The sequence below is a fragment of the Lissotriton helveticus genome, chromosome 2_1 (genome assembly GCF_964261635.1).
Source record: "Lissotriton helveticus chromosome 2_1, aLisHel1.1, whole genome shotgun sequence".
NCBI lineage: Eukaryota > Metazoa > Chordata > Amphibia > Caudata > Salamandridae > Lissotriton > Lissotriton helveticus.
The window spans coordinates 1,286,895,369-1,286,923,107 of NC_136059.1; the positions used below are offsets into that span (position 1 = coordinate 1,286,895,369).

General features: G+C 42.5%; 1 protein-coding gene across 1 annotated transcript in view; it reads right to left on the reverse strand.

The window, feature by feature from the left end:
- GRID2 (glutamate ionotropic receptor delta type subunit 2) overlaps positions 1-27,739 on the reverse strand; it is a 2,545,914-nt gene that overhangs the window by 631,465 nt on the left and 1,886,710 nt on the right. Inside the window, exon 9 of the mRNA XM_078676229.1 lies at positions 15,820-15,921. Coding sequence (XP_078532355.1) covers positions 15,820-15,921 — 102 coding nt within the window. The remainder of the gene's footprint in view (positions 1-15,819; positions 15,922-27,739) is intronic.

Below are 27,739 nucleotides of genomic sequence, written 5' to 3' on the forward strand. Positions count from 1 at the left end.
ACTACCTAAAGGTTCATAACAACCTATTGGTATATATTTCATACAATTTGAAAACTTATATAAAGCAAAAGGCAGCGTTATTAAACCGTGGATAAGGCACGTTGCCAAAAAACCCGCAATCCTCTGCTGATGATGTCACTGAGCATGTCATGAATGATGTAATATGTGACATCATCAGCAGTGGATTACGGGTAATAGTATCTCTAGTTTACTCCCCTATAGCTGTCTTTCTTTTAACATAAGTGTCTGTTTCCTTCCCTTATACTTACTGTTCTTTTTTTTTAAAAAATTCCGGTTTACGTACCGGCGAGCGAACTGGGAAGCGAACTACGAGAAATAGAGGTTGGCACAGTTCCAAATATTGTACCAATTTTTTAATAACGGGGAGGTAGTTCTGAAAATAACTTTTTTTTGTATTGTTTTTGTTGTTTTATATTTTTTTTTATTATTTTTCTGAAAATTGTTTTTGAATTTTTCTGAACAGTTTTATATTTTTTTGGGGTTTTCTTGGAGGGGGCAATGAAAACGATTCATTGTAAAGGGCTCAACAGGAGCAACAAAATAAAAAAAAAGTATTTATTATTTGGGGCGTTTCGTACAAACTTGCATATGATTGTCAATAGCTCTGTTGATCAGAGTGATGCTACTTTCTCTGTAGCAAATGAATCCATTGCAATGTACGCAGACTTGTTTTACTTCACCAAATCTCATTTGTATATTTGGCACCATCTCCCTGCCCTCTGGTCCCGTTACTTCCGGTACAACAGATCTTCTGGCCATAATAGGGAGATTATCTAGGTCGTTCCGAAACTGTGCAGCACTGTAGTTGTTAGGATGCCACCTAGTCATATGGCGATGCATTGTGTAGTTTCCGAAACTGTATTTTTTGTCGGTCCCTCTGGACAGTCTATCTTGACATATAAGGCAAGTTACGTATCTTGCATTTACTTTTTTCTGACCTTTGGGAATTTTAAAAAATTGCCAAATGAAGTTTTCTTTCCGGTGAGACGTCCTGGGCTCCTCAGGCAAAAACTGCCTCTCTTCGTGCTCGTCGTCCTGTTCCTCTTCTTCCTCTTCTTGTTGAATTATAACTTGAGCAGGTGGTCCACTCTTCCTTGGATGTGGTGGAGGTGGTGGGGAAGCACCAGCTGAAGCTACTAAAGAAGCCATTGCTCACTGGTAACAAAGGGTCTTTCTCTCACAATGATGAAAGTCAGAGTGAGGAAAGAAGGAGGGATTTTCATCATTTGGGAAAAACAAGAGTTCTCAACCAATGAAAAGTGTTCATTTTAGATTATATGACCTAGTCTTACATCATTAGGAAACCAAAAGTGAAATGAACCAATGAAAAGTGTTATTACCAAGTCACATGACCTGCTGTGTTTACGTTAAGCGCTTTGCAGGGCCTCCCGGATTGCTTCCAGAAACCTGCGCTTTGCGACTCGCTTCGCGTACCAGTTCGCTAACGTAGCACGTCATATGACGTATCACGCGACAACGTGAAACGTCATGCGGACGGGAGGCGTCACAATGTTGTTTTCTAACGCGGCAGTTGCGGTAAAGAAACGTTTACCGGCTCGCGGTCTATTTCGCGGCATCAAGGTCAGCTAACGGGAAGCTTCCCGATTCGCGAAGCGGGAACGAAGAAAAAAAAATATTTTAAATTTTTTTTATTCATAAACATATAAAATATATTTTTGGATTTAAAGAAGAATACATTTTACAGCTACAGATATTAGCTGTTAAAAAACCAATGAAATTCACTGAAAAAACCATAGGTTATAGACCATATATAGTTAGGAATTAGCATTTACAAAACCTTGAAAATTCACTGAAAAAACCATAGGTTATAGACCATATATAGTTAGGAATTAGCATTTAAAAAACCTTATTTTACTCACACAAAACCATTGAAATTCCATATATAGTTAGTTGCACTAACTATATATCGCGCACCCGCAATCCACTGCTGATGATGTCACATATTACATCATTCATGACATGGTCAGTGACATCACTGATGACATCACTGATGACATCTCAAATGACATCACTGATGACATCACTGATGACATCTCATTTGACATCAATGACCACATCACTGATGATATCATTCATGTGACAATACAATGCATCTCTTCACATTTTAATATAACCTCTGTTTCACCCAGTGTTAAATACAGAGTATAATTTTTGAAACCATTGACACACCAAGGGCCCCGTTAATCAATAAACAAAGTTACACCCCTGAAGACCTCCAACCTAATAAACATTTTTCACTAGGGATTTATGACGATGGGCAGATTGTTTGCTGTTTTTTCTGACTGTTCATTCATTCATTGGTCATGTGGGCGACACGTACAGTTGGCACTAGCTAGCTCTTACACTGGGATGAAACGGCAAAGCACAAATCTATCCGCTTCTTATCTTACCTAACCAAAGCAAGGCGTTTTGCCTCTTTGTGGAGAGCCATGAATCAAACTGATAAATATTTGCATTAAAATGTATCGCACCAGATTAACTTGATTAGAGTGCTTAAAGCAATGTACAGTAGATTCAGATGCTCAAACCTGACATGGCTGCCTTGTGGCACGAATCATGTGTGAATTAGGACAGCGCAGAAAAGTCCACTTTATATTTTCAGGGAGGTTATTTGTGGATATAATTTTACTTCCTTAGCTATATGGAAATTTCGAGCACAGTTCGGGTTCCCCGTCGGTGGTAGCTTTTATTGCAGAAACAGCAGGAGTTTCTCAGAGTCAGAGCTGGGCTACTAGCCATCTTTGCTTTCCCATGCTTCGCAGTGCACCCGCTGAGCATTTCCAGTTAATTTCTTTTTACCCATGATTGTCACGGAGCGACAAAAACAAAAGAAAATATTTTAGGAAACAAAGGCAGCTAAAGTGGTACATTACGCCCACGTTTGGTAACTGAAACTATATTTTTACCTTGAAAGAAACACAGTGTTGGGCCTATTTCCAATGGAGACAAACAACACGCGTCCAGATTAGCATGGCAGCTGCTAACAGGAAGCCTTCAAAGGTATTGAAGCTTTATCGAAGTTCAGTATTATCAGGGCCTCGTCGACACATTTCTGCTGCATTTCGTTCACATGCTCCTGACCTCCGCCTGACCTCAATAAACCCAACATGCACTGTTCTTTTTATGCCTGACCTGTTCCGCGAGTAAAATGGCAGTGCAGCATTTGAAATAAACACATTTTCAAACTGTTTCTTTCTCACAGAGCCCTTTGCTTACTACAAAATTCATGGTTTTTAGCCTTTTGACACCAGTGCTAACTGTTCACCTTCTGTCTAGAATACAGAGAGCTTAGCAGCCTGAATGTCGTAAGTACTGATAGGACAGTTAACGATAAACTGGTAACACAATACATGTCAAGGTTTTAAAATAGAAGAGGTCATAGAAGACAGACAATGCTGCTCATTTTCAGGGCCGGACTAATGAGATAAACGCAAAAAATAAATAAATAAATAAATAAATAAATAAATAAATATATATTTTTTTAAAAAGAGATAAACGCAGCCTTGGCATTGCAAAGATGACCGGTTCCCTCCCTTTCCTCATTCTATTCCATCCATTCTATCTCTCCTCTCCTCCCTGTCTTTTTCCTCTCTGATCTCTTTCCCCAACCACCCTCCCTCCCTCTCTCATTTTGCAATATGCAGCTTAAAAAACATATTTAGCGAGAATGTACCCCAAGGGCATTAGAGCACTTTAAATGAACACTAGATCACAGTGCGAAAGGTCAAATTATTTTTTTTGCTTATGTTTTTATGCAAGTGATTTTGTTTCTCTTGAAGCCTCTGTGCCTGCTGTAATTATCCAATGGGAGAAGGGGAAAGTAACAGAGGCTTCGCCGTTCGGCCACCTGGAGAACTGCCTGATGGAATAAAAATGCCAGTTCGGCCATGTGCCTCTTCATAATTCGGTAGTGTGGCCATTTGTTAAGTGATATAGAAAGCTTGTGTTGCGTCTGTAAGTCCAAGTATGAATTATGCACTACTTAATTAGGGTAAGTGCTAGAAGGTGGAAGGCTGCAATGGAGTGCACTGCACAAATATGTAGTATCAAATATTGTGCTACAAATATATCTTAGCCGTAATGTCAACTCTCAAAATATTGTGAAGGTAAGTATACATAGTTCAGTATAGTTTTACTATACTTAACTTCACATATATGTTCCATCTTTATATATATATATATATATATATATATATATATATATATATATATATATATATATATATATATATATATATATATACCAAAACACACGTTCACGATTCCCAAGAACGGAGTCCAGGCCAACAGCAGTTTTCAAAATCCGGATTTATTCACAGCTTTACTCGACGCGTTTCGGGAACAGCCTTCCCTTTCTCACGAGTACAAGAGTCTGTTAGCATCCGTTTTTTAAAGTAAATCACGTGATTGTGTTTGCAGAAAACATTATAATGAACATAGTCAACAGACTACCAAAGCATCATCAGTCTGGAGCTATGTTATACAATCATCTTTACAGACTGTGCGGCAGTTCATAATATCAACATTCAGCATTGTTTGTCATTTCAATTGGTGCTTTTGGTAAATACACAATTTAAATAATTTAATTTTACACACTTCAATGCGGCGGCATTCTCATGCAGTGATACCGAGGGTTCACGTTAAGTTCTCTACATGCGGCAAAAATAGAGATTAAAGAGATTAAAGGTCATGCACCTCTTAAAGAATGATGGCATTTGCAGGTTTTGACTGTTTACAATTGCGGAAGGCAATAAAGTTGAAAAGAATGAAAAACTTATATAAACATATTTACACTCTGACACCGGTCTCGAACTCTCAACCATCGAGTTCGTATATATATATCTTCGAGGTATGTACATGTGGTGCTAAGAACAGAAAATCTATATTTACTTACATATATTTACCTTCATGATTTTGTGGAGTTGATAGTTTGTCTATGTTTTACTTTTGTAGCATATTATTGTTGTGCTTAATATTCTGACATACAATCCTCAACACATTTTTGACAGAGAAATGTTTTTCATCAACAGACTTTGACCCAGGGAAAGAGATAGAAAGGCAGAAAGGATACAAATAATGAGGAGATGAAAGATTAAAAAACAATGATATAGAGAGAAAGAATGGATAAAAAAGAACCCACAACAATGAGATAAAAGACTGGAATTGTAGGTTGGCGGAAGGAAGACGTATGAGTTTAAACTAATACCCTGCTGTTAGAAATTGAGTTGCAGACTGACTGGGGTAGGAGCCCTAGTCAAGCAGCAACCATAATCCTAGTGGTAGCTTGGCACAGACAATGTGTGAAGTGTTTGTACAATATTTCAAAAATTGAAAACACCACGCAAGATTAAAAAAATGTACTCTTAATTTAATAAATAAAACAAGACCAAACTGACAAAAAACCCAGCAAGCACAACTTGAGATATGAATTTTTAAAGAATAAGCTGTAAAATAGTGCTTAGAAGCAATAAGCGCTTGCTTGGAAAATCTGGTTGGATCGGACCGGAACAAAGTCAAAAGTTGAGGCTAACCATGATGGAGTGTGGGCTGGGTACAGGGACCTGTGAGGTCCGCTGAACAAAAGTACATTAATCCTGGCTGTGTTGATGCTGAAGATGCAGGGGGGAACCAAAGCGATGCGTTGGTTTTGACCCATGCAGCAGTGGCGATTCACCTGTCCTGACCCCCGCAGCAGTGGAAAAACATTGGCTCAGGTAAGCGTAAAGATGCGGTTCAAATTAGTTGACAAGGATGCCGTCGACGGCAATGAGAAGATCTTGCCCCGGAAAAGAGTCGAGCAGTGATGGTTCCGAAGGTGATGCATCGGCGCCGATCCACCCAGCCAAAAAGATGCACTGGTTCTGGTCCACGCAACAGGAGCGATGCACCGGTTCTGATCAACACAAGAGGAGTGATGTGATCCACACAACGGAGGCAATGCATCTATTTGACAGAGCATGCATGGGTTTGACTGGAGTAAACACCATAGGCCCAATTCCAAGGATCTGTGACTGGGGTGGCAACACTTGACAGGGCAGACTTACAGATGGCTGCTTCCAGGTGCAGAAGACGGGTGGTTGGAAGTCTTTTATTTCCTTGAAATGTTATGTGGCCAACCAGTAAGCTCTTGGAGTCTGTTTGGGTTCAAGTGATGCAGGCCCAATCTTTCTCACTCAGGTAGGGAAACAGCAGGCTACAGGGCAGCACAGCAAGGTAGGAGTCCAGCAAAGCAGCATTCCAGCAGAGTGTCAGGCCTTCAGCAGCACAGCAGCACATCAGTTCTTCTTCCTTACAAAGTATTCATAGGTCCAGAAGTGTACTGAAGTCATGGTGTTAGAGGTCCAGCACTTATACCCAGTTGGGCATTTGAAGTGGGGGTGACTTCAAAGACCGGTCTTTGAAGTGCACAGCGGTCCTATCTTCCTGCCCTGGCTCCAGACTCACTACGGGGGTATGTTGCACTTTGTGTGGGGACAAGAGACAGCCTTTTCAGGTGTAAGTGAGGTTGAGTCCAGCTCCTCCCTCCTATCCTCCCATGATGACCCATCACACCTAAACTCCCATTGTATGTGTTTAGGGGGAACACACAAAGCCCTGCTGTGACCAATCCCAGACTAATCAGAGACAGACAGCAGGCACCAAATAGCTAAAGTAAAGAAATGCTAACTTTCTAAAAGTGCATACAGAACAATTGATAGACAGAGGGTTGAACAATGTCAAACACTCACCCCTGGTACAGACATGTGTGGCTAAATCTATCATTTCTAAAAGTGGCATTTCCTGAATTGCAATTTAAAATACAACTTCACCATAAATTAGGATTTTAAATTAGGCTTCCAGAGACACCAGACTTTGGTGTCCTATATCTTCACAATTGGAAATTACACTTATAAAATGTAATCAGGTGATCCCAATGTTATCCTATGGGAGAGGCCTTGCAGTAGTGAAAACCTAGTCTGGGAGTTTTCTTGTACCAGGACATGTAAAACATAAAAGCGCATGTCGTGCCTTTTAAATACACCCTACCCTCTGGGTTGTTTAGGGCCTACCTTAGGGGTGACGTACCTGTGTAAAAAGAGACGGCGTGGGCCTCAGAAAAGGTTTATTTTGCCAGGTCAACATAGCAGTGTAAAACTGCACACACAGGCTCTGCAATGACAGGACTGAGACATGGGTAAACGTCTATTTCAATTGGTTTTGTTAAACTTGGCATATGTTGGTGAGCTTCCTCTAACTTTTTGCTTTCTAGCCTCCTGTTTTTCGGTTTGCTGGTTAGTGATCTCCACACTTTCTCACTGCTGTTCAGTGTTAAAGTGCAAGCACTCCTACTGTAAATTGTGTTTATGGATTGGTGTTTCCATGTTTGGCTCATTTTATTTGCTGCTTAGTCCCTAGTATAGTGGACTGTGTAGGTCCAGGGCCTGTAAATCAAATGCTGATAGTGCGCCTGCAGCACTGATTGCACCACCCACACAAGCAGCCTTTCAAAGGTGTCTCAGGCCTGCCACAGTAGTGTCTGCATGCAGTTTTTACTGCCATGTCGACCTGGCAAGTGCCCCACTTACCAGGCCCTAACCTTCCCTTTTTTTACATGTACGACTATACTAGGAACAAATACAAAATTGGGTATTAGTAGTGGACCTAAAACCCCAGAGAATTAGAACTCTTTTGGATCAAGGCACCTGCTATGAAGAAGAGCTGGGAAAGCTGTGAGGAAGAAATACCACTTTGCTGTGTGCTTTGCTGTGTTGGCCAGGCAGTGGCTGCTTCTGTCTCAGGCATGGAAAGGACCAGACTGAACTTTCTGCAACTTTTACGTTTGAGTTTCTCCAAGGGATTGAAATAGAGCTTACCCCTGTTCAAAAAGTCTCAGGAACCCCAAAGACTTCAAGTTCATCTGCTACCAGCACTGGGAACTTTTTGTTATGTGCTGCAACAGGGGAAAAAGCCACCCAACGCCATCAACAAAGCAGCTGCCGGTCCCGTGTCCCGAAGACTCTGCAGTGGGCCCTACCACACTTTGCACCTCAACCCTGGTCTTAAAGCCACTGCTGCCTGATGCCACACAAGCTGCTGCTTGCACCACGCCCTGTTGGCACTGCACTTCTCACAGCCTCGCTTCACACCCCTGCCCTGGTATCCCAGACAACGCCGTCTACGCCAACATCAATGCCGCTGCTTGCACCGTGGTTTTAGGGCACCGCTCTTGAGTCACACGACGCACCACCCCATCCCACACCACAGCCTTGGCCCAGCAACGCCAGCGCCAGCGACTCCAGTTCATCAGCAGTCGACGGATCTTCAGCAACGACAACAACGCTGCCTACACAATGACCTGCTAGCACCGCAACAAGCACTGCCCCACTTCACCCCTCAGCCCGGGTCTCACCAACGCTGCTGGATGACCATCACCGAGCCGCTACCTGCACCGTGACTTGAGGGCACCACACACCGCACTCCTGCACGTTGCACTGCATCCCTGACGACAGCGCCCCCGACTAACCACACGGAATTCTATCTGCAAAGTGTGTGACTTCAAGTGGCTGACAACGCCTGCACCAGCCTCCGGAATCGACGCCTGCTGACGCTGGCTCTTTGAGGCTCATCGAAAGGTCACCGACACACTGCATTTCTAAAGGTACTGTGTGCTGGTCGTCCTGACACCGTGGCAACCATGACGACACAGTCAACCAAACTGTTTGGATTTCTTATTAACAATGCCGTTTATTGCCTCTGACGGAGCTATCGACTTCATGGAACTGTATTTTAAGTCTATTTTTGCTTACTGATAATTCTAAGAACTGTATGATGGATCTTTTATCAGTTTTTGTTTTGCACAGATAAAATATTGTATATTTTTCTAAAACTGGTGTCATTTTGTAGTGTTTTACTGTATTAATGCTGGTTATGTGCAAATGCTTTACACACTGCCTCTGAGATAAGCCTGACTGTTTGTGCAAAGCTACCAAGGGGGTACACAGAGGTTATTTTAGAAGTGTATCCCCCTTATCCTGACTAGGAAGAAGGGTCCCTACTTGGACAGGTTAACAACCTGCCAACTAGAGACCGCCATTTCTAACAGGGGCACAATCAGTGCTCCAGGCCCACTAGTAGCATTTAATTTACAGGCCATGGTTACAGGGGGGACTACTTCACAAGGGACTTATAAGAAAATTAAACATGCCAATTGGGGATCAACCAATGTTACCATTTTTAGGGGAAAGAGCAAAAGCACTTTAGCACTGGTTAGCAGTAGTAAGGTAGTGTCCTAAAGCCAACAAAAACATAGCCAGAAAAGTGGAAGTAGGCATAAAAGGGAGGGGAAGGCCACAGTAAGGCCGCCAGGTCTAACACAGGCAGACTTAGTGCTCAGAAATCCTGGTATTCTGCAGTAATTATGACTTGCTTTAAAAAGAACTTTGGGACCCTGCACTTATTTTTGATATTACAGACTGTCAGATATCTCCATTAGGCAAACATGCAAAGATCCCTGCTAAAATAAAATTATGCACGCCAAAGAAGGAATCAGAGAACTGTTAGAGTTATGTCTCTCTGTAAAGTCAAACATTAAAACGAAAGTTCACGCTTGGTAATCTAAGCTTGGAATCAACAGTGAGGGTCCGTCCAATTCCTTACTTTTCATTTTTTTGCATGTGGAAAGACAGGCTACTATCACTGCATTTTCTAAGGTGCTATGCCATACAGGAACTTGTGACACACTTTTGCTCACATGAAGCAACAAGGGCAGCAAGAGAGACTTTTGAAATGGTTATTTTAGTTCTACCCTTGTCCGGTTGCTTTGACTTGTATTTGTAAACTCATCTTTTGAGGATTACGTTGCCAGAAACTTGAGTTAATCAGGATATCAGATTATCAATTGAAATGTTAACTGGAGGGGCATAACCTCTCAGGTTTTGAAAACCCCTTTTGTCTTGAGAGAGGAATTTCAACAGCTGTTTATGGGACAGGGAAGATCTGGACAAAATGGAATTGTTTCCAGGACGGCCTGCAGGATACTTTCTAGCAAATTTGGAGCCCTGAATGGAGCCTCTCTGATATATTCCAGATGCTATCCTTAAAAAGAAGGGCCCAACATCTTTTTTGGGCCTCTAATTAAAGAGCGTGGAAGTTTGTCATTTAGAATTATGTATTATTGCTAGCTGATAGTTCAGTAACGTTCTTCACAGCCGTTTCTCTAGCAGCTTGAAGCTCTAATGGGGGAACTAATTTATACCAACTGACTGGAGCCACTACAAAATCAATTCAGAGCATTGTCTTTTGAGCCAAAGACTGCTTCTTTCTTGTGTCCCAGAAAGTGGTACTATCTCTACTGGAGTTGTAAATCTAGAGATGCAGAGAGGTAGTAATCTTGTCTCATCAGCATGTGACACAATTAATCGAGAACATTAAGTACAAAAACTCAAAGTAATACGTTCCTAGTATAGCAAGTTGCCCAATAGATTAAAGTTCCTTTTCCTTCACACAACATTTTAACTTCCTCACAACTGAAACTTTGTTCTGTTTATGCTTATGAGCAATCAGGAGCATATGGTACCAGGGAATCCAGGGCATGTAAATTAAGGTGTTTCTAGTGGACTGCAGCATTTATTGTGCCTCTATGTGTGTGACAAAGCAAAGCATGACTCCTAGCCCAACATTGCTGGCTGGCAAATAAGTTTTGTAAACTGCTAACTCAACTTTGCTATTTAAAGTAATGGCAAAGCCCAAACTTTCCTTTTTAAAATTTGTAAGTTACCACCAAGGCAGTCCTAGTGAACCCTAAAGGCAGAGTGTATTATGATAAAAAGTTGGACATATGCTTTCTAACTTTACATGTCCTGACAGTAAAAACCCAACATTGTTGTTTTTACAGTGGAAATGATAGTTGTCTCATTGGCGAGCACAGAGTTACATGCTAACAACTCAACAGTTCTAACTTCTGAATGGGAGTACTATCAATCAATTCCATCTTTATTTTGGTTCAAAGAACCATAAAAGATCATAATGTGAGTACTAAATATGACATTTTGAAATATCAAAAGAATAATTGCATTGATACCGATTTGATGTTTAAGTAGAATTTTATGTAATTTTTGCACAAATTACAACTTTAGGGATTTAACATTTTGTTGCCCAAAAGTCTTCCAATGACTGTTTATGGTTGCTGACCTCGAGAAAACCTTCTGCCCTCCTGAGGGTGGAGTGAAGTACTCTAAAAAAGGAACAAAAAGGAACAGCCACTGGACGAGGTGTGACCTTGTTTTAGCATGATGACCAAACAGCGTGTGATCCCAAAAGGTGAGCTTCAAAGGGAAGCCTTTGAAGGGCAAATTGTAGCCACGCACAAGAGGGGCTGCTCTTTTGTTATTTACAGACAAGCTGGCATCGGGGAAAGAGGGGGTAGCCATGACCAAACCGTTTCTGTTTTTCCGTGGGCATGTAGACCCCTGGTAGCCACACCTCTGGGATGAGCTAGGGAGTGCTATCTACAAGAGAAGAGGTCTGCCATGTTAGGGGAGGGCAAAATCGTGTATTCTGGACTAGCTAAATGCCATACTTCCGGAAGTCATTAGTACCTGGCATTCCATTGGCTTGTAGTTGTCACATCCCCAAGGGCAAGAACTGGGCATAAAAGTGGTACCCCTGGCACCCAGATCTGAGATCACATCTGTAATCAAGAGAGGATTGAAGAAGGACTCCCCTGCTGTTTCCTGGACCTGGAAAAGAGAGGCAGCACCAAGACTCGACTGCGCCTGCTGCTCCATGGGCTAGCAAATAATGGACTGTGGTAAGGTTTCCTTCGTCAAGAAAAAGTCATCCCCAAGCCTCAGACAGAGAAGGTGACTCCAAGAGTGAGTTGGCTGACTTCTTAATAATGCTACAGGGCCACACAAGCTGAAGAAGCTTGCCTTGGTAAGTTGGCAGTCAAAAACACCTGACCGTCCCTTACGGCCAAAGTGCAGCCTGAGACAGAGTTCTGGCTCACAAAAGTTGTACCTGAATTTGCTGGACCCAGGGGAGCCATCGGAGTGCAGTTTAGTCACCAAGGAAGGAAGTTACCACCAGTTAAAGGTACCACTAGTTTTTCTGTAACCAGAGACCAGTGGCAATTTTTTTGGGGCTGAATTTTGAGCAACATCATCTCTTGTTGCCAAAGTCACAGCACTATGTCCATGGCCTCAGAAAGACACTCATCACCGGCTCAATATCCTTGAGCATCTTCAATATCCTGTATCCCTGGTATCAGGACCACACCATTAAAGTCTATGGGCTTCACCCATAGAGCCTGGAACTGGACTGGAGAGTGCTTTGACTGTGACGTAACCAGTCTACGCAACCTTATTGGTCTTGGTGACTGGTTCCCTGCCTGAGTTTTTGGCCATTTTTAAGTTATTTGTTATGGCTAACCCAAAACCATTTGTTGTTGTATATTACAATGATTTATTGTGCTAATTGAAAACCTGTAATTTATTATATCTTTAGAAATTCACTACTCTGGAACCCTACAGTGGATTTATGTCATTGAGAACTCCTATTTCAAATTAAAAATACAACCCTTTTTTATAAATCGGTGTTGCATTTTTATTGCTGTTTCTTCTTATTCAACTGTTTTGGTACTTCTGACTGCTTTACATCTGTCCTTTTGATTACCCTGACCGCTCAGAGCAATAGTTTCCTATGGTTGAACTAAGGGTTTTCAAGCGAATATGACTAGAACAAAGATGGTTTTTTTGGAGTTAATTGCACAGTGAGGATGCACAATGAAATCATAAAATAGGCTGTTTTCCTCACAGTATGCATGTCATGACAACTTGTACTATGTTCTCCTATGCTATGACCTGTTTTGAAATGGCATGTTCTTTTGGAATCAGCTATGATAAATATTCTTGTAGGAGTCTAGTTTGAGTAAAATGTAAATAACAAAATAAGGGGTAACTCTGACAGGTTTACATGGATTTGAAGAAGGTGTTAGGTGTTGATCACAAACTCTTCACTGAAAAGCCAAATCTTGAACAACCAGTGAACGCAAAGATGGACATTAAAAGATCTCAAGTGATAAGTGAGAGGGCTGAGCATTCTGAACTTCATTTGCCCAAATCTGAAGTCTATGTTGTGAAGTGTGACTTCCGTGAGCACACTTTGAGACCGTATCAGCCGATTTATTGGGCATAACGGTGATGTGTGACTTAGAGACCATTCACCGGACCAAATTGTTTTGGTGACATTGGAAGGCAGGATTCATACGCACGAAATAAAACATTGGACTGCCTCCATGATTGATCACTTGAAAATTGATATCTTCACTCACTCGCCATTGTAATTACAACTGGCTTGTTTTACTCCAAGGGAAATTCAAACGCTCAAATGAACTTCTGTCCTGATGATGACCACACATTCATCTAGCGGTTGAAACGCCGTCAACGCTTTTTGTGGCTATAATTTGTGAAGGACACATCATTTTGTATTGCTGTTTCTTTTTGTATATATAACGTTTGTTTGTTAGCCACTTGTTTGGCATGTGAATGGTTTGTTTTTGTTTTGCCAACTGCCCCCTTTGAGCGTTCTGGTTCCGTTCTGAACCTTTTTAATAATTATATGCTTAATAAATTATAAGTGTTTTTGTAAAACTGTTTAATTGTCTGTATAGGCTCCTTCATTCTTCTTTCTTTGCATAATTCTTTTTCTTTCCAAAGTCTGATGGTCTAAATCAAAATTACTTACCTGAACCGCTTGTTAGGTGGTATTACTGAGTGTCCCTGGTTTAGGGTCTTTGGCAAGCCCCTGTAGTCTGTCAAATGTACTACTGGGCCGGGCCTGCCGAGTGCCCAATTGAGCGCCTGCTGGGGGCTGGGTGCTGCTCTAACGGGGCCAAAGCAGGTGACGGTGGAGAGCAGCAACATCCACTAACAAGACTCCAAGGCTGTGGCGGCAATATGCGAGGAGCGGAGGCCGATTGTAACCGGAGGACAAGTCGAGGCGCCCTGCTGCAAGACTGAGGGCAGCTTCCGTCATCCGCCCTGAGGGGTTCACCGGTAGGAGACTTCTGATGTTGGTGGTTGGGGACTCCAACTGACGCTGAGGGCCCCCTGACATTGAGAGTGTGTGCCTCTTGAGATACCCTGACTCTAGGGGATGCAGAACAGGCCAACCAGATCCCAGCTGTCTGACTTGAAGATGGTGGCCATTGTGCTCAGGCAGAGAAAGGAAAATAAGCAAGGATGAGGGGAGCAAAATGGGAGGCAAGAGGAGGAGGAGTAGCCAGTTCAAATCATGGCCGCTCAGAGCTGATGCTCCGTGGTGAACCCTTTTTTCAGCCTCCTGAGTGGCGTTCCGTCCCCGAAACATGGACCAGAGTCTGCATACTCTTCACACCGAGTGAGCTTCAACCTGCTGAGGAAAGACGACTGCCGGAGTGATGGAAGTTGATGCAGGCGGCGCGACCAGTATCACTGGGATTCGTGCCACTGACTGACCTATGACGATGCCCCCCGGGCATAAACCATTTATGTTTGTACTGACTGATGAGCCCAAGCAACCATGGCTGATGCCCGGTGGAGCTGTTTAGGCCGCTATAGAGGAGATTGGCTTCGGTTTCACCCCCTTGGCCGTCACCTACCCTGCCGGACTTGGACAATGTTTTTCCTTGTCTCTGCTGTGTTTCCTTTCCCTCCCATGCCCCCTCCCTCCGAGATCCTGTGGCTGCCTCCCCCGTCCTGCCCTGCCTGACTTTGTTTGTTTTCCTCCTACCCCCTTGTCTCAATCTCCCCACCTACCCCATGCTCCAAGTGACTTATATCTGTTTTTGTAATTGATGTAACTTCTGTACAACTGTTCTCATGTAAAACGCTCTGATACCTCGGGGTCTAGCCAGAGCTATATAAAACTCTTCAAATAAATAAAATAAATAAACATGGCAGACCCTTTCTAGCCCACTTTAGGACTATTTATTAGAGGCTTTTGTTGTTAATGCTTCACTGAGTTGGAGGAAGTCATGTCACATAGAACCGACATGATGCCTATACATCTGATACTAGATATGTGTATTTTAATGTTTGTAATTTTAAAATGCACTTTTTCTGCACTTTGCACTTTTATGGTCATTTGACCGAAATAATGTTTTTTTCAGCCAGCTAGTAGTAGTAGTAATATTATTAGCTAGTACTAGTAGGAATAATAGCTGTTGTTGTTATTTCTATTATTACTATGATGATGATGATTTTTATTATTATTATTAAAATCCTCCTTTACTTATTACTACTGGTATCAGTATTATCATGATGATTGTTGTTAGTGGTGGTTTAATTGAGTCACGTAGCACTTTGAAACCCTTACTTTACTTGCTGTTTATTTTCCATGAGTTTCTTTTACTGCCTGCCTTCCTGCAACAAACTACTTTTACATTGCAACACTGCTGAGATGAAACTTTGCTGATGAATCCTTAATTTAAATTGAAATGACACATTGATCGAATATAGACAAGTGAGGCGCTGACTTCTGCAACTTCTTCCTCCACTATTCTCCATTAAAGTTGGACTTTTGCAAATATTTTTCATCCTTTCTTAAGTCAATAAACCATTAGTAGGTGCACAGCGCGAGAAGATGGGGGGCGGGGGGCGTGTGTCCAGAAGGAGGACAGAGAGGATCAGGAGGTGGAGGTATGTTTAACGAGCAATAGTGTTGGAAAGAAAGAGTCTGAGGAAAGAGAGAGACCATTTGAGAATTAAAAAAGAAAGGCGCAGGGCACCGACTGCTCCAACGAGTGCGCATGTTGCTTACCAGCACAGTTGCTACACGCAGAACCACGCCACGCATGTTATTCTCCAGTCTTCTGTCTGTTAGAGACCCGTTCAGGCCAGTAACTGGATTCCAAGATCCGAGCTGAAAGAAAGAGAAATGTATCTTCAGTTTAGGGGCTTTAAGAGAAGTTGAAGTGAATGAAACAATTATGCCATCCCAGTGCCTAATTTGTAAACAATTAAGTACCAGGGCCCTCCTAGGATGACCACTTGCAGCCTATACCACCCATGCCCTGCCCTGCCAGTGCTGGCAATGGCAGTACCAAAATAACACCTAACCATCACACTCCTACAACTATGACAAATCAGACTATGTCAGGCCACACAAAGCTTTAATAATGGCATGCCAGGCAGGTATTACTCATGTTCAATGTATATTCACTTAATAAACACGGCTGTTTTAAATTAAAAAGACAGTTTCACCATGTGGTGGGCTATCACTAGAGCCGGTGCTGACAAGTAAGTGCCGGTGCAGAGCACCAGAAATCACCGGCACAAACTAAGCACTGTGGCCTTCCCAAACTGAACACTGTAAAGAAAATGCAGCACACATGATGGCCCACATTTGAAAACGAGTGCTCTTATTTGTTTGTGTTGAGCATAAAACTGAAAGCCCTACTCATAAAAGATCATTTGCATGTAAAAAACTTACACTGCACATATGGAAAAGCCAAGGGTTGCAGTGGATGTGGGTTCAGAATATTGAAGAAAGAATAGCTAATAGTTACATTAACATGACCAGAATATCGAGGACCAAAATTTCAACAAATAAGTATTATAGACTTTCTATATCTAACCCCACATCTACATTCCTTGGCATTATCTATTCTGTCAAGGTACTTAGATCTGCAGTTAAGAACAATACATCTATACTTCACAGTATGCGACCTACTTCCTCAATATTATGTTTTTTTATTTTTTGTTCACAATATTTCTTCTACAATATTCCACACTACAACCGAAACAGTTGAGCAATCAAGGGCTGACCATATGTGTGTAAACAATTCTAATTTATAGATGAATGAACAAATAGGGGCACTCATTATGGGTCTGCCTGTATCTACAAGTCTCACCGAGGGCAAGACAAGTACAGGGGAAGGGGTGGGACAGCCAGGATCAAATCTGAGTGCACTTTGCTTTGGAGAGACCTGGATATCTACATTCAGTTAGAGAAATTCAGCACAGGAGACAGCGTTTACAAAGCTGGTAGTACCACGCGGGTTGATAACGCGGATGTTACATCGTCCGCATTATTACCACGCATGACATTACATTGCAAGTCATTTCAATGACTTGCACTAGATGGCATGCAACACCAAGGAATGTGTTGGAATTTAAGTCCAACACCTTCCCTGCTGTTTTGTTAACTGGAGTAGGAATAGTAATTTATACGATTCCGAAGTCCAGCACTCCATCTAGCGCAAGTCGTAGAAACAACTTGCGTTGTAATGCCATGCATGGTAGCAGCGCGGATGATGTAACGTCCGCGTTGTAACCTACTGTGTGGTATTTGCTCGCGGTGTAACGTCATATATTCAAACAGCACGTATACAGATGTTGATGTGTTTCCCTTTCATATGGGTGGAAACGGAAATGAAATGTTTCAGAAGATGGGACCATCAAAAGTCATGATTTTAGACACACCCCAGGAAACACAATGCTTCAGGAAGAGAGAATCATTGGTGTAAGTAGGCAACTGTCCCTACATCCATTTGAATGGTGGGAATCAATCATTAAATGAGGACTCGATTCACAAAGATTTTTGTAGAGTATTTATTTTTAAGTGTGACTTGACAATGAAATTGAAGGCATAAGACCTGCATGCTCACAGACCTTATTCAATATGATTTTTCCACGGTGAAGCATGTCTTACTATTGAGCATTTATGAAAAATCACATATATGTTAAGAGTAAGAAGCACTTAGTCGCAGAAAATGCTTTGTGAATAAGGCCTAGAAGTTCAAGAGCTCAACCACACTCACAGGTTTGTGAACTGTGATTGTGCCCTAAATATGATAGTGACATACCATATGTAATTATTCCTGATGGGTTGAGATTAAATATGCTCAAAATCACTACATTTGCATATTCCTAACACAACCCCTAAAAAATATGTGAACGTTACAAAGTGTGTAAAAATGTCAACTATAGCATTGATTTTATTATTGCATATTCTCCATCTACACCATTTTCTATGCAAGCACATTATGGAGTATCTTTTCGTCATGTCTTCAAGGTAAATGCATGAAAAACAGCACTCTAGTGTCAGTGGCAAGTAACATATGCTAGACAATCTAGTGAACAACTGAGTTTATCATGAAAATGTATACCTAACACAGGCAAGGAAAATAGGTAAACATCTGGGCCCATAATATATGTATTTGGTGCTCTGTCCCTTTCTATGCTGCAGCAATCCTTTAATTGGACACACCAGCTGCAGGCCAGGATATTGCACTCTATTAGTCAATGGTTTCTTCTCATTGCAGGTGAGAACCCAAGTCTGCTTTGGTAACAGAGCATTAAAAAAGGGAAACTGGGTTTAAAGATGACAGTTTGTTTTTCACTGCTATGGCAGACCCAGCCTACATGTAAAAGAGGGACAGAGATCCCCCTGCAGGTGGGTGCAGTGAGTAACTGCACCAGTCTACTAGGGGAAAACGTGTTTTTAGCATTTAAAATCCCCTTTATTCCCTTTCAAGCGGAGACCTCTATATGGTGCACAGTCAGTACACCTCCAGGAAGTCTCTTTGACCATAACTGTGATGTACCCAGGTGTGGTAAATGGTATTTTAAAGTAGAGCATGTAAACATGTCCATATAATGAAAAAGCCCTAAAAGATATGTTCCCTTAAGCAGGGTCGGATGTTCAAAGGAAAGCATTAAGATACAATGTTAATTTATAAAAAAAATGTTATCTCCAGGTAGGAAACTGCTACAAATTTCACTTTTGGGCCTTTTTAAAATATTTATTAAAAAAAATTCACTGTGACGTCGGATGTGTAATACAAATTATGGAAGTATGACCTTTGAAAAGTTGAATTTGCCCTGCCTGAATTCCATGGAAGCTACATCTACAGTTTGCACTCCAAGGTGTGCCAGCCAGTAATTAGAGCTTGAATCTGTGTTAATGGGGTGTGAACTTGCGCCCAGGAGCAAACAATAGGTGACTTGAATGGGCAGATATCACCCATCTGAAACTCATAGAATATGCAGGGTGGGACTGTAAGGTTCCTTTTTCACACTGAAGTGTCAAATCACGCTTGAATGTGACATCCTGGTTGTCAGGTTTGCTGGGCTTTTTGATATGACTCTTGGGCAGGTTCTTCTTTTCTCTTCCCAGCAAGTCAACCCCCCCAATCACAGTGGCCACTTTTTGACAGTACATTGTCAATGCTTGTTTGACAGGCTTGCTGGTTTTACATATAACATTTGCGGCATGAAGGAGGGAAACAAGACACTTACAGCCTCATTTGGATGTCGGTCGGAGGCTTCCCGACCGACATCCAAGGTTTGACTTCCGAACGGCTAATAACAATATAGACGGTCGGAAATCAAACCTGCCAGTCATTCCAGCTGGCTTCCAGTAGGCTCAAGGAGCCCTTCAGCCAACGGAACTGGCATGTAATTCCTTAAAAATGGCGTTCCCACAGTCGGAATTACGATGTTGGTTTCCCACAGGCTTTTCATGTCGGCCTTTCCGAAATGAAAAGCCTGACAGAAAGTGACTTTGGGGACCCCCCTTGCGTCTGCTGCCTCCTGTTGGGGGGCCTGGGGAGGAGAAGTGTGGCTCACTGGTTAGAGGAGGCAGACCTGGAAGCAGAGGTCATCCCGGGACCAGGGTTCAATTCCCGGCTCGGCGGGGTCTTGAGTCCTAAAATGTCCATGGACTGACAATTCTCGCTCCAGTGCCTACTCGATTCACGGGTTCACACTCTGCAACTCTGGGCAATAGCTTGCTTAATCTCCACAACGGCCCCTCGCGGCGGGATGCCTGGCTTTCACCTTGCGGATACCCTGTCGGGGTTATCTCACAGGGGAATACCAGGATGGGTTCCCTAAGCAAGCGCTTAGAGACCGCTTGGTGATTTGCGCTATATAAATTCCTGTACATTTACATTTACATTTACCTATGGTGGCCCCCTATAAATCCCTGCTCCATGTGGCTGGCACCATGAGGTGCCTGCCTCACAGTGCAGGGATTTACACAAACTCTCATTTTTCTATGGGAGCTTGTGCTGCTGGCTGAAACCGCCCACAGCACAAGCTCCCATAGAGAAATGGGAGTTTGTGACCGCACTAGGTGCGGTCGCCTTGTAATTAGGTGGTCAGAACCGCCGACCTATGGTCAGTCGGTTCCAACATCAAAACAACATCATAATAAGGCCCTTTCTGTGCATCCAGTATATGGGTGTTAAAAATGACCTTGTTCTACTAGACTTCTGTCGCTGATATTATTGTGGAGGAGAGCCTGCCTCAAACTAGATTTTAGTGTATGATATGGAAGGACCGTAGGATTACTTTTAATGGTTAAAGGGGGTGAAATCTTACTCAAGCAGCAACCACAATGTCTGTCATGGTGAAACACAAGCAAACCCCAAATTATTCTGTGCTTAACCCTTTAGTAGCTTGGCACAAAGCAGTCAGGCTTAACTTAGAGGCAATGTGTAAAGTATGTATGCAGCACTTCAAACAGAAATTAAGTGAAAACACAATGCAAGAAAAAAATCCCACACCACTTTGGAAAAATTCCGTAACATTTCAGACCAAATGAACACAAATCTAATTAGTGGAACCGGAAGCAATTTGAACGTTTTAAATGAAAATAGTGGCTAGAAGCACAAAGCGCCAACTGTGGTTATCTGGTGGCACCTGATCGGGACAAAGTCACATGTTCAGACTGACTGTGCTGGAGCATGGGCCGGATAAAAGGGCCATTTAATTCCGGGGTGCAGAGCATTGTAAGATCCCGTAATGCAGATGAATCAGGCAGTGGTAGTTCTGAGGAAGCTGCGGGGCTGTTATGCAAGGTCCGGCTTTGTCATCGAAGATGCCGTCGATGGGGTAGTTTGTGATGCAAACTTCTGCATCGATGATGCATCGCGAGCCGCGGTCCGTGCAGGTAACAGTGGTGGGGTGGTGGGGCCGCCTAAGGGGAGATTTTGAGAGACGATGCAGAGGGAAAATTAAATAAATTCCCTCTGCAACGTCCCCTCTTGCCTGGCCCCACAGCTGTTACCTGCATGGACCGCGGCTGGCGGCCGCACTAGGTGCTAACCTGGTGGAGGGGGGCACTGACCCCAGGGGGTGCTCTCAGGACTGGCCCAGGTGTGGGAGTTGCTGGTGTGAAGCAGCACTGCTTCCGCTTTATCGCAGCTGGCGCTTTTGTTACAGGGGGCTGATATTGCACCACTGCTGCAAAACCTGGCCCCAGTAACAAAACTGGCCCCACCGCTTCAAAATTCGCCCACCGGGAAAACGTCCGGTGCCCGCTATGGCCAGTCAGGCCCTTGGGATCTGTGTTTAGCAATAGCGTATTCAGCAAGCAATAAAAATGTAATGGAAACTCTTCTGATTAATGCTCCTGCTAGGTAGAGAGAGATCTGAGTTTTGTCTAGTTGCAGTTTTGACTCCCCATGAGGTAGTGCAGAGGGTTAATATCCCTGCTATAAAGAACAGGTCTGTATTGTATATGGATAGCTCAGTGGCATAGCAAGGGGGGGATGGAAGGGCACGAGTTTGGGGGCGACTGACTCCCCTACAGCCGTAGCAGGGTGTCAAAGTCAGAAATCGCTGGCACCCCAACCCTCTCCTACCTGCGACTGTCGCAGAGCGGCAAAGTCAGGAATCACCAGCATCCCCCTCCCCCACTCTTACATTCGCCCGCAAACACAGGGGCCGCCACAGGCGACATAAGGCCTAGCTACGCCACTGGGATAGCTGAGTGGAACTATTTAAACCAGCCTTTACCAGCACTTTAAAACAACTGAAATGTATTTGAGAGAGGGGCTATGGAGAGATATGGGGCACTTTTGCCTGGGTTGTAGTGAGGGATTTCGAGGAGGAGGTCATACTGGGGCGCGCCAAAAAAGATTGTTGCACTGGTCGCCAACAATGAACTCAACATATTTCTATTGATGAGCTCTTTATATGTATTTTCCACAGCCTTTGACAGTTATGTATTTTCTTGTTGTCTGCATGTATCCTTTTGAACCTGAGCGTCTTTTAGCTGAAGTTCATCTTGGTCATAACCAGATTACTTCGGGCACTTGTTTTTAGGAAATCCTGATCTAACTTAAAAATTCCCAAAATCCATAGCCTGGAAAGGAAAGCACATAACGGCACGCGCGACAAATCCTAAAAAATATTATCTACTTATAAACTGAAAAGCAACTTTAGCAAATGAATAGGACTGGGAAATTGATTCTTAATCCGTATTAAAGCGTGCAGTCACAGAAGATTCTTTCAAATCTGGCTGTGGACTAGCCAGAGAGTCCGGATTTGAAGCATTATTTGTGGCAGTCATTTTCATATGAAAGTGTATGATATGTATTTTCGGACAGCGCAAATACCTATTTTGGCAAATTCTCCCTTTGCTAAATTCAACTGGTAGGACAATTCCATTAGAAAAAAGAGATTTCATTCTCAGTTGCACAGAGACTAATTATAATTCTGATCCAATTAACACACTTTAATGTGCTCAATGTCTTATTATGGCGCAGACTGCAAAGCTCCTGCCGAACGGAAACCCTCGCGAAGTTTCAAAGAAATCTTTCGTTCTCTTTTGAGGTCAGCTTAAGTCCATTTTTAATTATGTTCATCAATGTGTGCAATTCTTGTCATTACGCCTTTTAATAGGTTGAGGCTTCAATTGCAAGTTCAACGAAAAACATTTATGAATTATAGATTTTCTAGATTTAGCAGAACACTTGGTTTGCTTTTGAGATTTTGTTTTATTCTTAATGAGTTTGTGCATTGTTTTAATGCGGTCTCTAAACAGTAATTCTAGGGCAACTACCAGCGAATTTCACAACAATGTACTTGTAGTCTCTCTTTGTTAACCATGACCCACGTCACCGCTATTTGCGCCTGTAAATTTACGTAACAAACGCAAATGTCTGGATTAACAAGTACAAGGTGTTCACAAAAGAATACCACCCATATGTAAATCCATTTAATCTTGGTTAATTTTACCCCACATCTGCATAATATTACGTAAGCGGAAACACTACCCAAGAGATGGGCAGTGAACGGTTCAAAACATTCTACCCCCCTGGGGCGTGGCTTGAACGCCGCACAAGATGGCGGCTTAGCATCGGAGCTCCGTAGTCGGTCACCGGAGCCGGCGACTTTTCTCCGCACTCACCGGACCTTCGTGAGCGCAAATGTTCCTTTTGGGCATCGGAACGTGAGCTGAGCAAGAAGAACCGAGCAGCTCTTCTCTACTCCGACGGAATGCACATCTCCCGTAAGTGACGCTCTTCACCTCCTCGGAGTCCGCCATCTTCTGCACTTGTCGCGCGCTTCCTTCACAGCGAGCGCCGCTTCTATACTTCAACATGTGCAATGCGGTTGCCCTCTACACCGACCACTTGCCTTAAAAACGCCCTTTCATGCTTCAATTTCTTGCAGTCTGTGACCTCAATTACTGCTTCTTGGAAAATTACTATCGGTTTTCACTCACCATTTCTCGTCGTTGTTTCCTCATGTTTGACGATGATTATCTCCACATAATTTGACGGCGCGCTGCTTGCATAACGCTCATTGAACATTTCCAGTTGCATTCAGCGTCTCCTTGTCAAACTCTATGACATGAGGTGATAGTTTATATCCACAGAACTTTTTTGGCTATACCTGAGGAAAGATTATATGTTTATTGATTACTCTAATTAACTATTTTGCTTGCATTTCATCATTTTTCGTGCAGCAAATACACGCTCTTTGGTGCTTTCCACTATCAAAAGCACCTTTTGCTATTTACAACATTTTTCTCATAAAATTTTGTGGTGACATTGTACTTACTCCCCCTGCCTTATATGGGGAAGCTCCGTACCCTCAAGCTTACAGCATCAAAAAACAAACCACAACTTTCCTCAGACTCTGATTCCACAACACCTAATATGGACGACCCCACTTCTCTCAAACCTAACGCTACACATGGCGCAATTCCTAAAAATACTTCAACCAGTAAGCTTTTACAACCTGGTGCAACGAAGCGTTTGAAAAAAGACCCTCCATCTCCAGGCTCTTCATCACAATCTGCTTCAATGGATCTTATTCTGGAGGAACTTCGGGCACTTAAACCCTTCATGGCCGAAACCACTAAAACTTTACAATTTCTCCATGACAAGTGGTCTACGTTGGAATCAAGGGTTCTTTTGGTAGAACAATCGACAGAGGCTCTTCACAACTCATGTGCAAAAATCTCGCTCTTGGAAAAAGATGTCTCTCTTCTGAAGCGACAGGCGGAAGAGTTGGAAAATCGCAACCGGAGGAACAACCTACGCCTTTATAATCTTCCGGAACTTACAGAGGGGTCTAATCCAACAGTCTTCTTTCAAACCTTTCTACCAAAAATCTTAGACCTTCCATCTTCCACCTCTCTAAATATTCAACGTGCGCACAGACTTGGCCCGAAAGTTTCTGATAAACCTCGCGGTGTCATCATGCTGTTCCTTCAATACACTGATCTCCTCCAAGTGCTTTCTGCAGTAAAGGCTAAAAAACAAGTTATGTGGGAGGGCCGCAGGTTATACCTTTCTCAAGATGTTGCTAAGATCACAGCCGACCGTCGGAAGCAGTTCCTGGATTTGAGACCTCGTTTGAGGGCCCTTGGCGCCAGATATGGGCTACTACATCCTTGCCTCTTCAAGGTCACTTACAAAGAAAGAACAACTACATTTGAAGATCCACTCATCCTTGAAGAGTTCCTGCGTCGCCATGAAGCCGAAAGCATGGACACTGCACGACCCGTCTGACCATTTTGATCTGTTTTCGCCATGTTTTCTCATTGTTTCTGATCCCTATGTCTGACTGAATGCCCTCCATCCCTGCCTATTTCATCCCCTTTGTCACATATTCTCATGTTACTTTTTATTACTTTTACCATGTGTATTTTAATGTTTTCTTCTCCTTTTTTACCTTCTTACAGATCCTTTTCCCGTGTTTCTTCATCCCGGTGTATTCGTATTTCCCTCCACTTCGTTCCTTCGCTGGTTCCTCAGGCGTTCGACGATGTGAGTCTCCGTTGTTGATGTCGTCCTCTTCTGGCGTCGTCATCCCTCAGTCCTTTTTTGATCTCTTTTTATCTGTTATGATATTACTTTTCTACACGTTTTGTTCTCTATTCTCTACTGTTCTCTTTCTCTATCCCCTTATTCAACTCTTTCTCTTCTATCTCTTTACTCTGCTTTCTTTACTCTCTGTTGCTCTCTTTCTCTTCCACCTCTTGTTTCTTACATGCCTAGTACTGTTCTTTTTCTTTTCATATTCACTTTTCAATATATCTTCTTTCACACCATTCTACTGAAGTTACCAATTCCGAGTAGTTACTTGGAATGTTAAGGGGTTAAATAACCCCATTAAACGTCAACGTGTCCTAACCCACTTGACACGCCTCAAAACGGATGTAGCTCTCCTCCAAGAATCTCACCTTTCTGACAAGGAGGCTAATAAACTTAAGCGTTGCTGGGTAGGACATGTCTTTCATTCTCCTGCTTTGGGTAAGAAAAATGGCACTGTTATTTTATGTCATAAAAAGTTAAATGTTTCAGTTGTTTCCCATGAAAATGATGACAATGGCCGTTGGGTTATTACTAACCTTCTTATTGATAAAATTCCTATTGTTATCTTCAATGTTTATGCTCCCACAGGTATTGATAAATTATTTTGGCCTGCTATTTCTGACAAATTAGTTACAATTAATGAGAAATATGTTATTTTTGGTGGTGACTGCAATCAAGTTCTGGACCCCTTTCTTGACAGGAATTCCAGGGTTAAGTTTATTCCCTCTAAGATGCATTCTCAGTTTATTGCCTCTATTCAGAATTATGCCTTAGTAGACATTTGGAGACTATGTAACCCTGACCTTAAAGAGTACACGTTCTATTCCCCCACCCATCACTCCCAATCCCGTATTGATTACCTTTTCCTTAGCAAACCCCTAGCACAATTAGCCACACATTCGGACATCGGTTCCATTTTAATCTCAGACCATGCTCCCGTTTTTGTTGATATTGACCTTATTCCCTTCTCTCCTCACTCAGGACGTTGGAGATTTAATAACTCTTTACTCCTAGACCCCATTTTCTCCACTAAATTTACAGCTTTTACCTCTGAATTCTTTACACTCAATCATCTCCCTGAGTCTTCCTTTGTTACAGTGTGGGATTCCTTCAAAGCAGCTGCTAGAGGTTTTATCATTGATTTTGTCTCTCAAAAGAAAAAACAATCAATCACCAAATCAACTCAACTTTTGGATAAAATAAAAAAACTTGAATACACCTACTATAACTCTTCCTCTGACTCCTCACTTCGTGACCTTATCTCAGCTAAAATTGAATTCAATAAATTTACCACTAATGCGGCATCAAACTCTCTCCTTAAATGTAATTCCCGTTATTACGGAGGACAAAACAAAATGGGCAAACTGCTAGCTAATTACCTTAAAATACGCAAAGAAAAAACAAAGATTGAATCATTACAAGGTCCAGCCGGTATTTCCTTCTTCAAAGATAAGGACATATTAGCTCAATTTGTCTCCTTCTACCAGAACCTATATACTCCTGAATCTATCCCTGATCCTGACGATCTCCTTGCTTATTTTCGAGATATTCCTTCCCCACAGTCTTCACATGTTGATTTTCAAACACTAAATCTAGACATCTCCCCCTCTGAAATCTCTCATGCTGTTTCAATCCTACGTAAAGGTAAAGCCCCGGGTCCGGATGGTTTCACCATTGAATTCTATAATCATTTCTCTTCCCTTCTCCTGCCTAAACTTTTCCTGTTATTTCAATCATTTGTTGACTCTGGTTCCTCTCGAGGTACTTTCCAAGAAGCCTTAATCTGTTTAATACCCAAACCGGACAAAGATCATACTCTATGTAAAAATTATCGCCCTATCTCCCTGGTCAATACAGATTATAAAATTTTTGCCAAAATTATAGCTCTTAGATTGGATCCTCTATTGCCAGAACTTATCGGTCCGGAACAATCTGGATTCGTTAAAGGTCGCTTGTCAACAGACAATTCTCGTGTTTTCTTTAACATCTTAAGTAGAGCCTCTTCCCTTACTTCCCCGTTGGCTGCCATTTCTCTTGATGCCGAGAAGGCTTTTGACAGAATCAACTGGGATTTTATGTTCCAAGCTCTTCGTTGGTTCGGTTTCCCACCTAAATTCATTTCCCTTATCTCTTTACTTTACTCTAGTCCCCATGCCTCCATCTTTGCCAACGGTATCGCTTCTGATTATTTTCCCCTCCGAAGAGGAGTTCGTCAAGGATGCCCTCTATCTCCTCTTTTGTTTATTCTAGCCTTAGAACCCTTTTTAACCAAAATTAGACGTGACGAGAGTATTTCCGGTTTTCAATATGGTCCCCAACAACAACAAGTTAAACTATCGGTGTACGCTGACGATATTTTATTTTACTGTTCAGACCCTCAAACAACCCTACCTTCCTTCCTGAATCAAGTCTCCGCTTTTTCCAATGTATCTGGATATAAACTTAACACGGACAAATGTGAAATACTACCCCTAAATACCTTATGTCTAAAACATCTATTTGATTCCTCCGGGTTCTCCTGGCAACCCTCTAAGATTAAATACCTAGGTGTTTGGTTCGCCCCTCGTCTCTCTGATACCCTCAAATTTAATTTTGAATCCCTTTCTACTAAGCTCACTT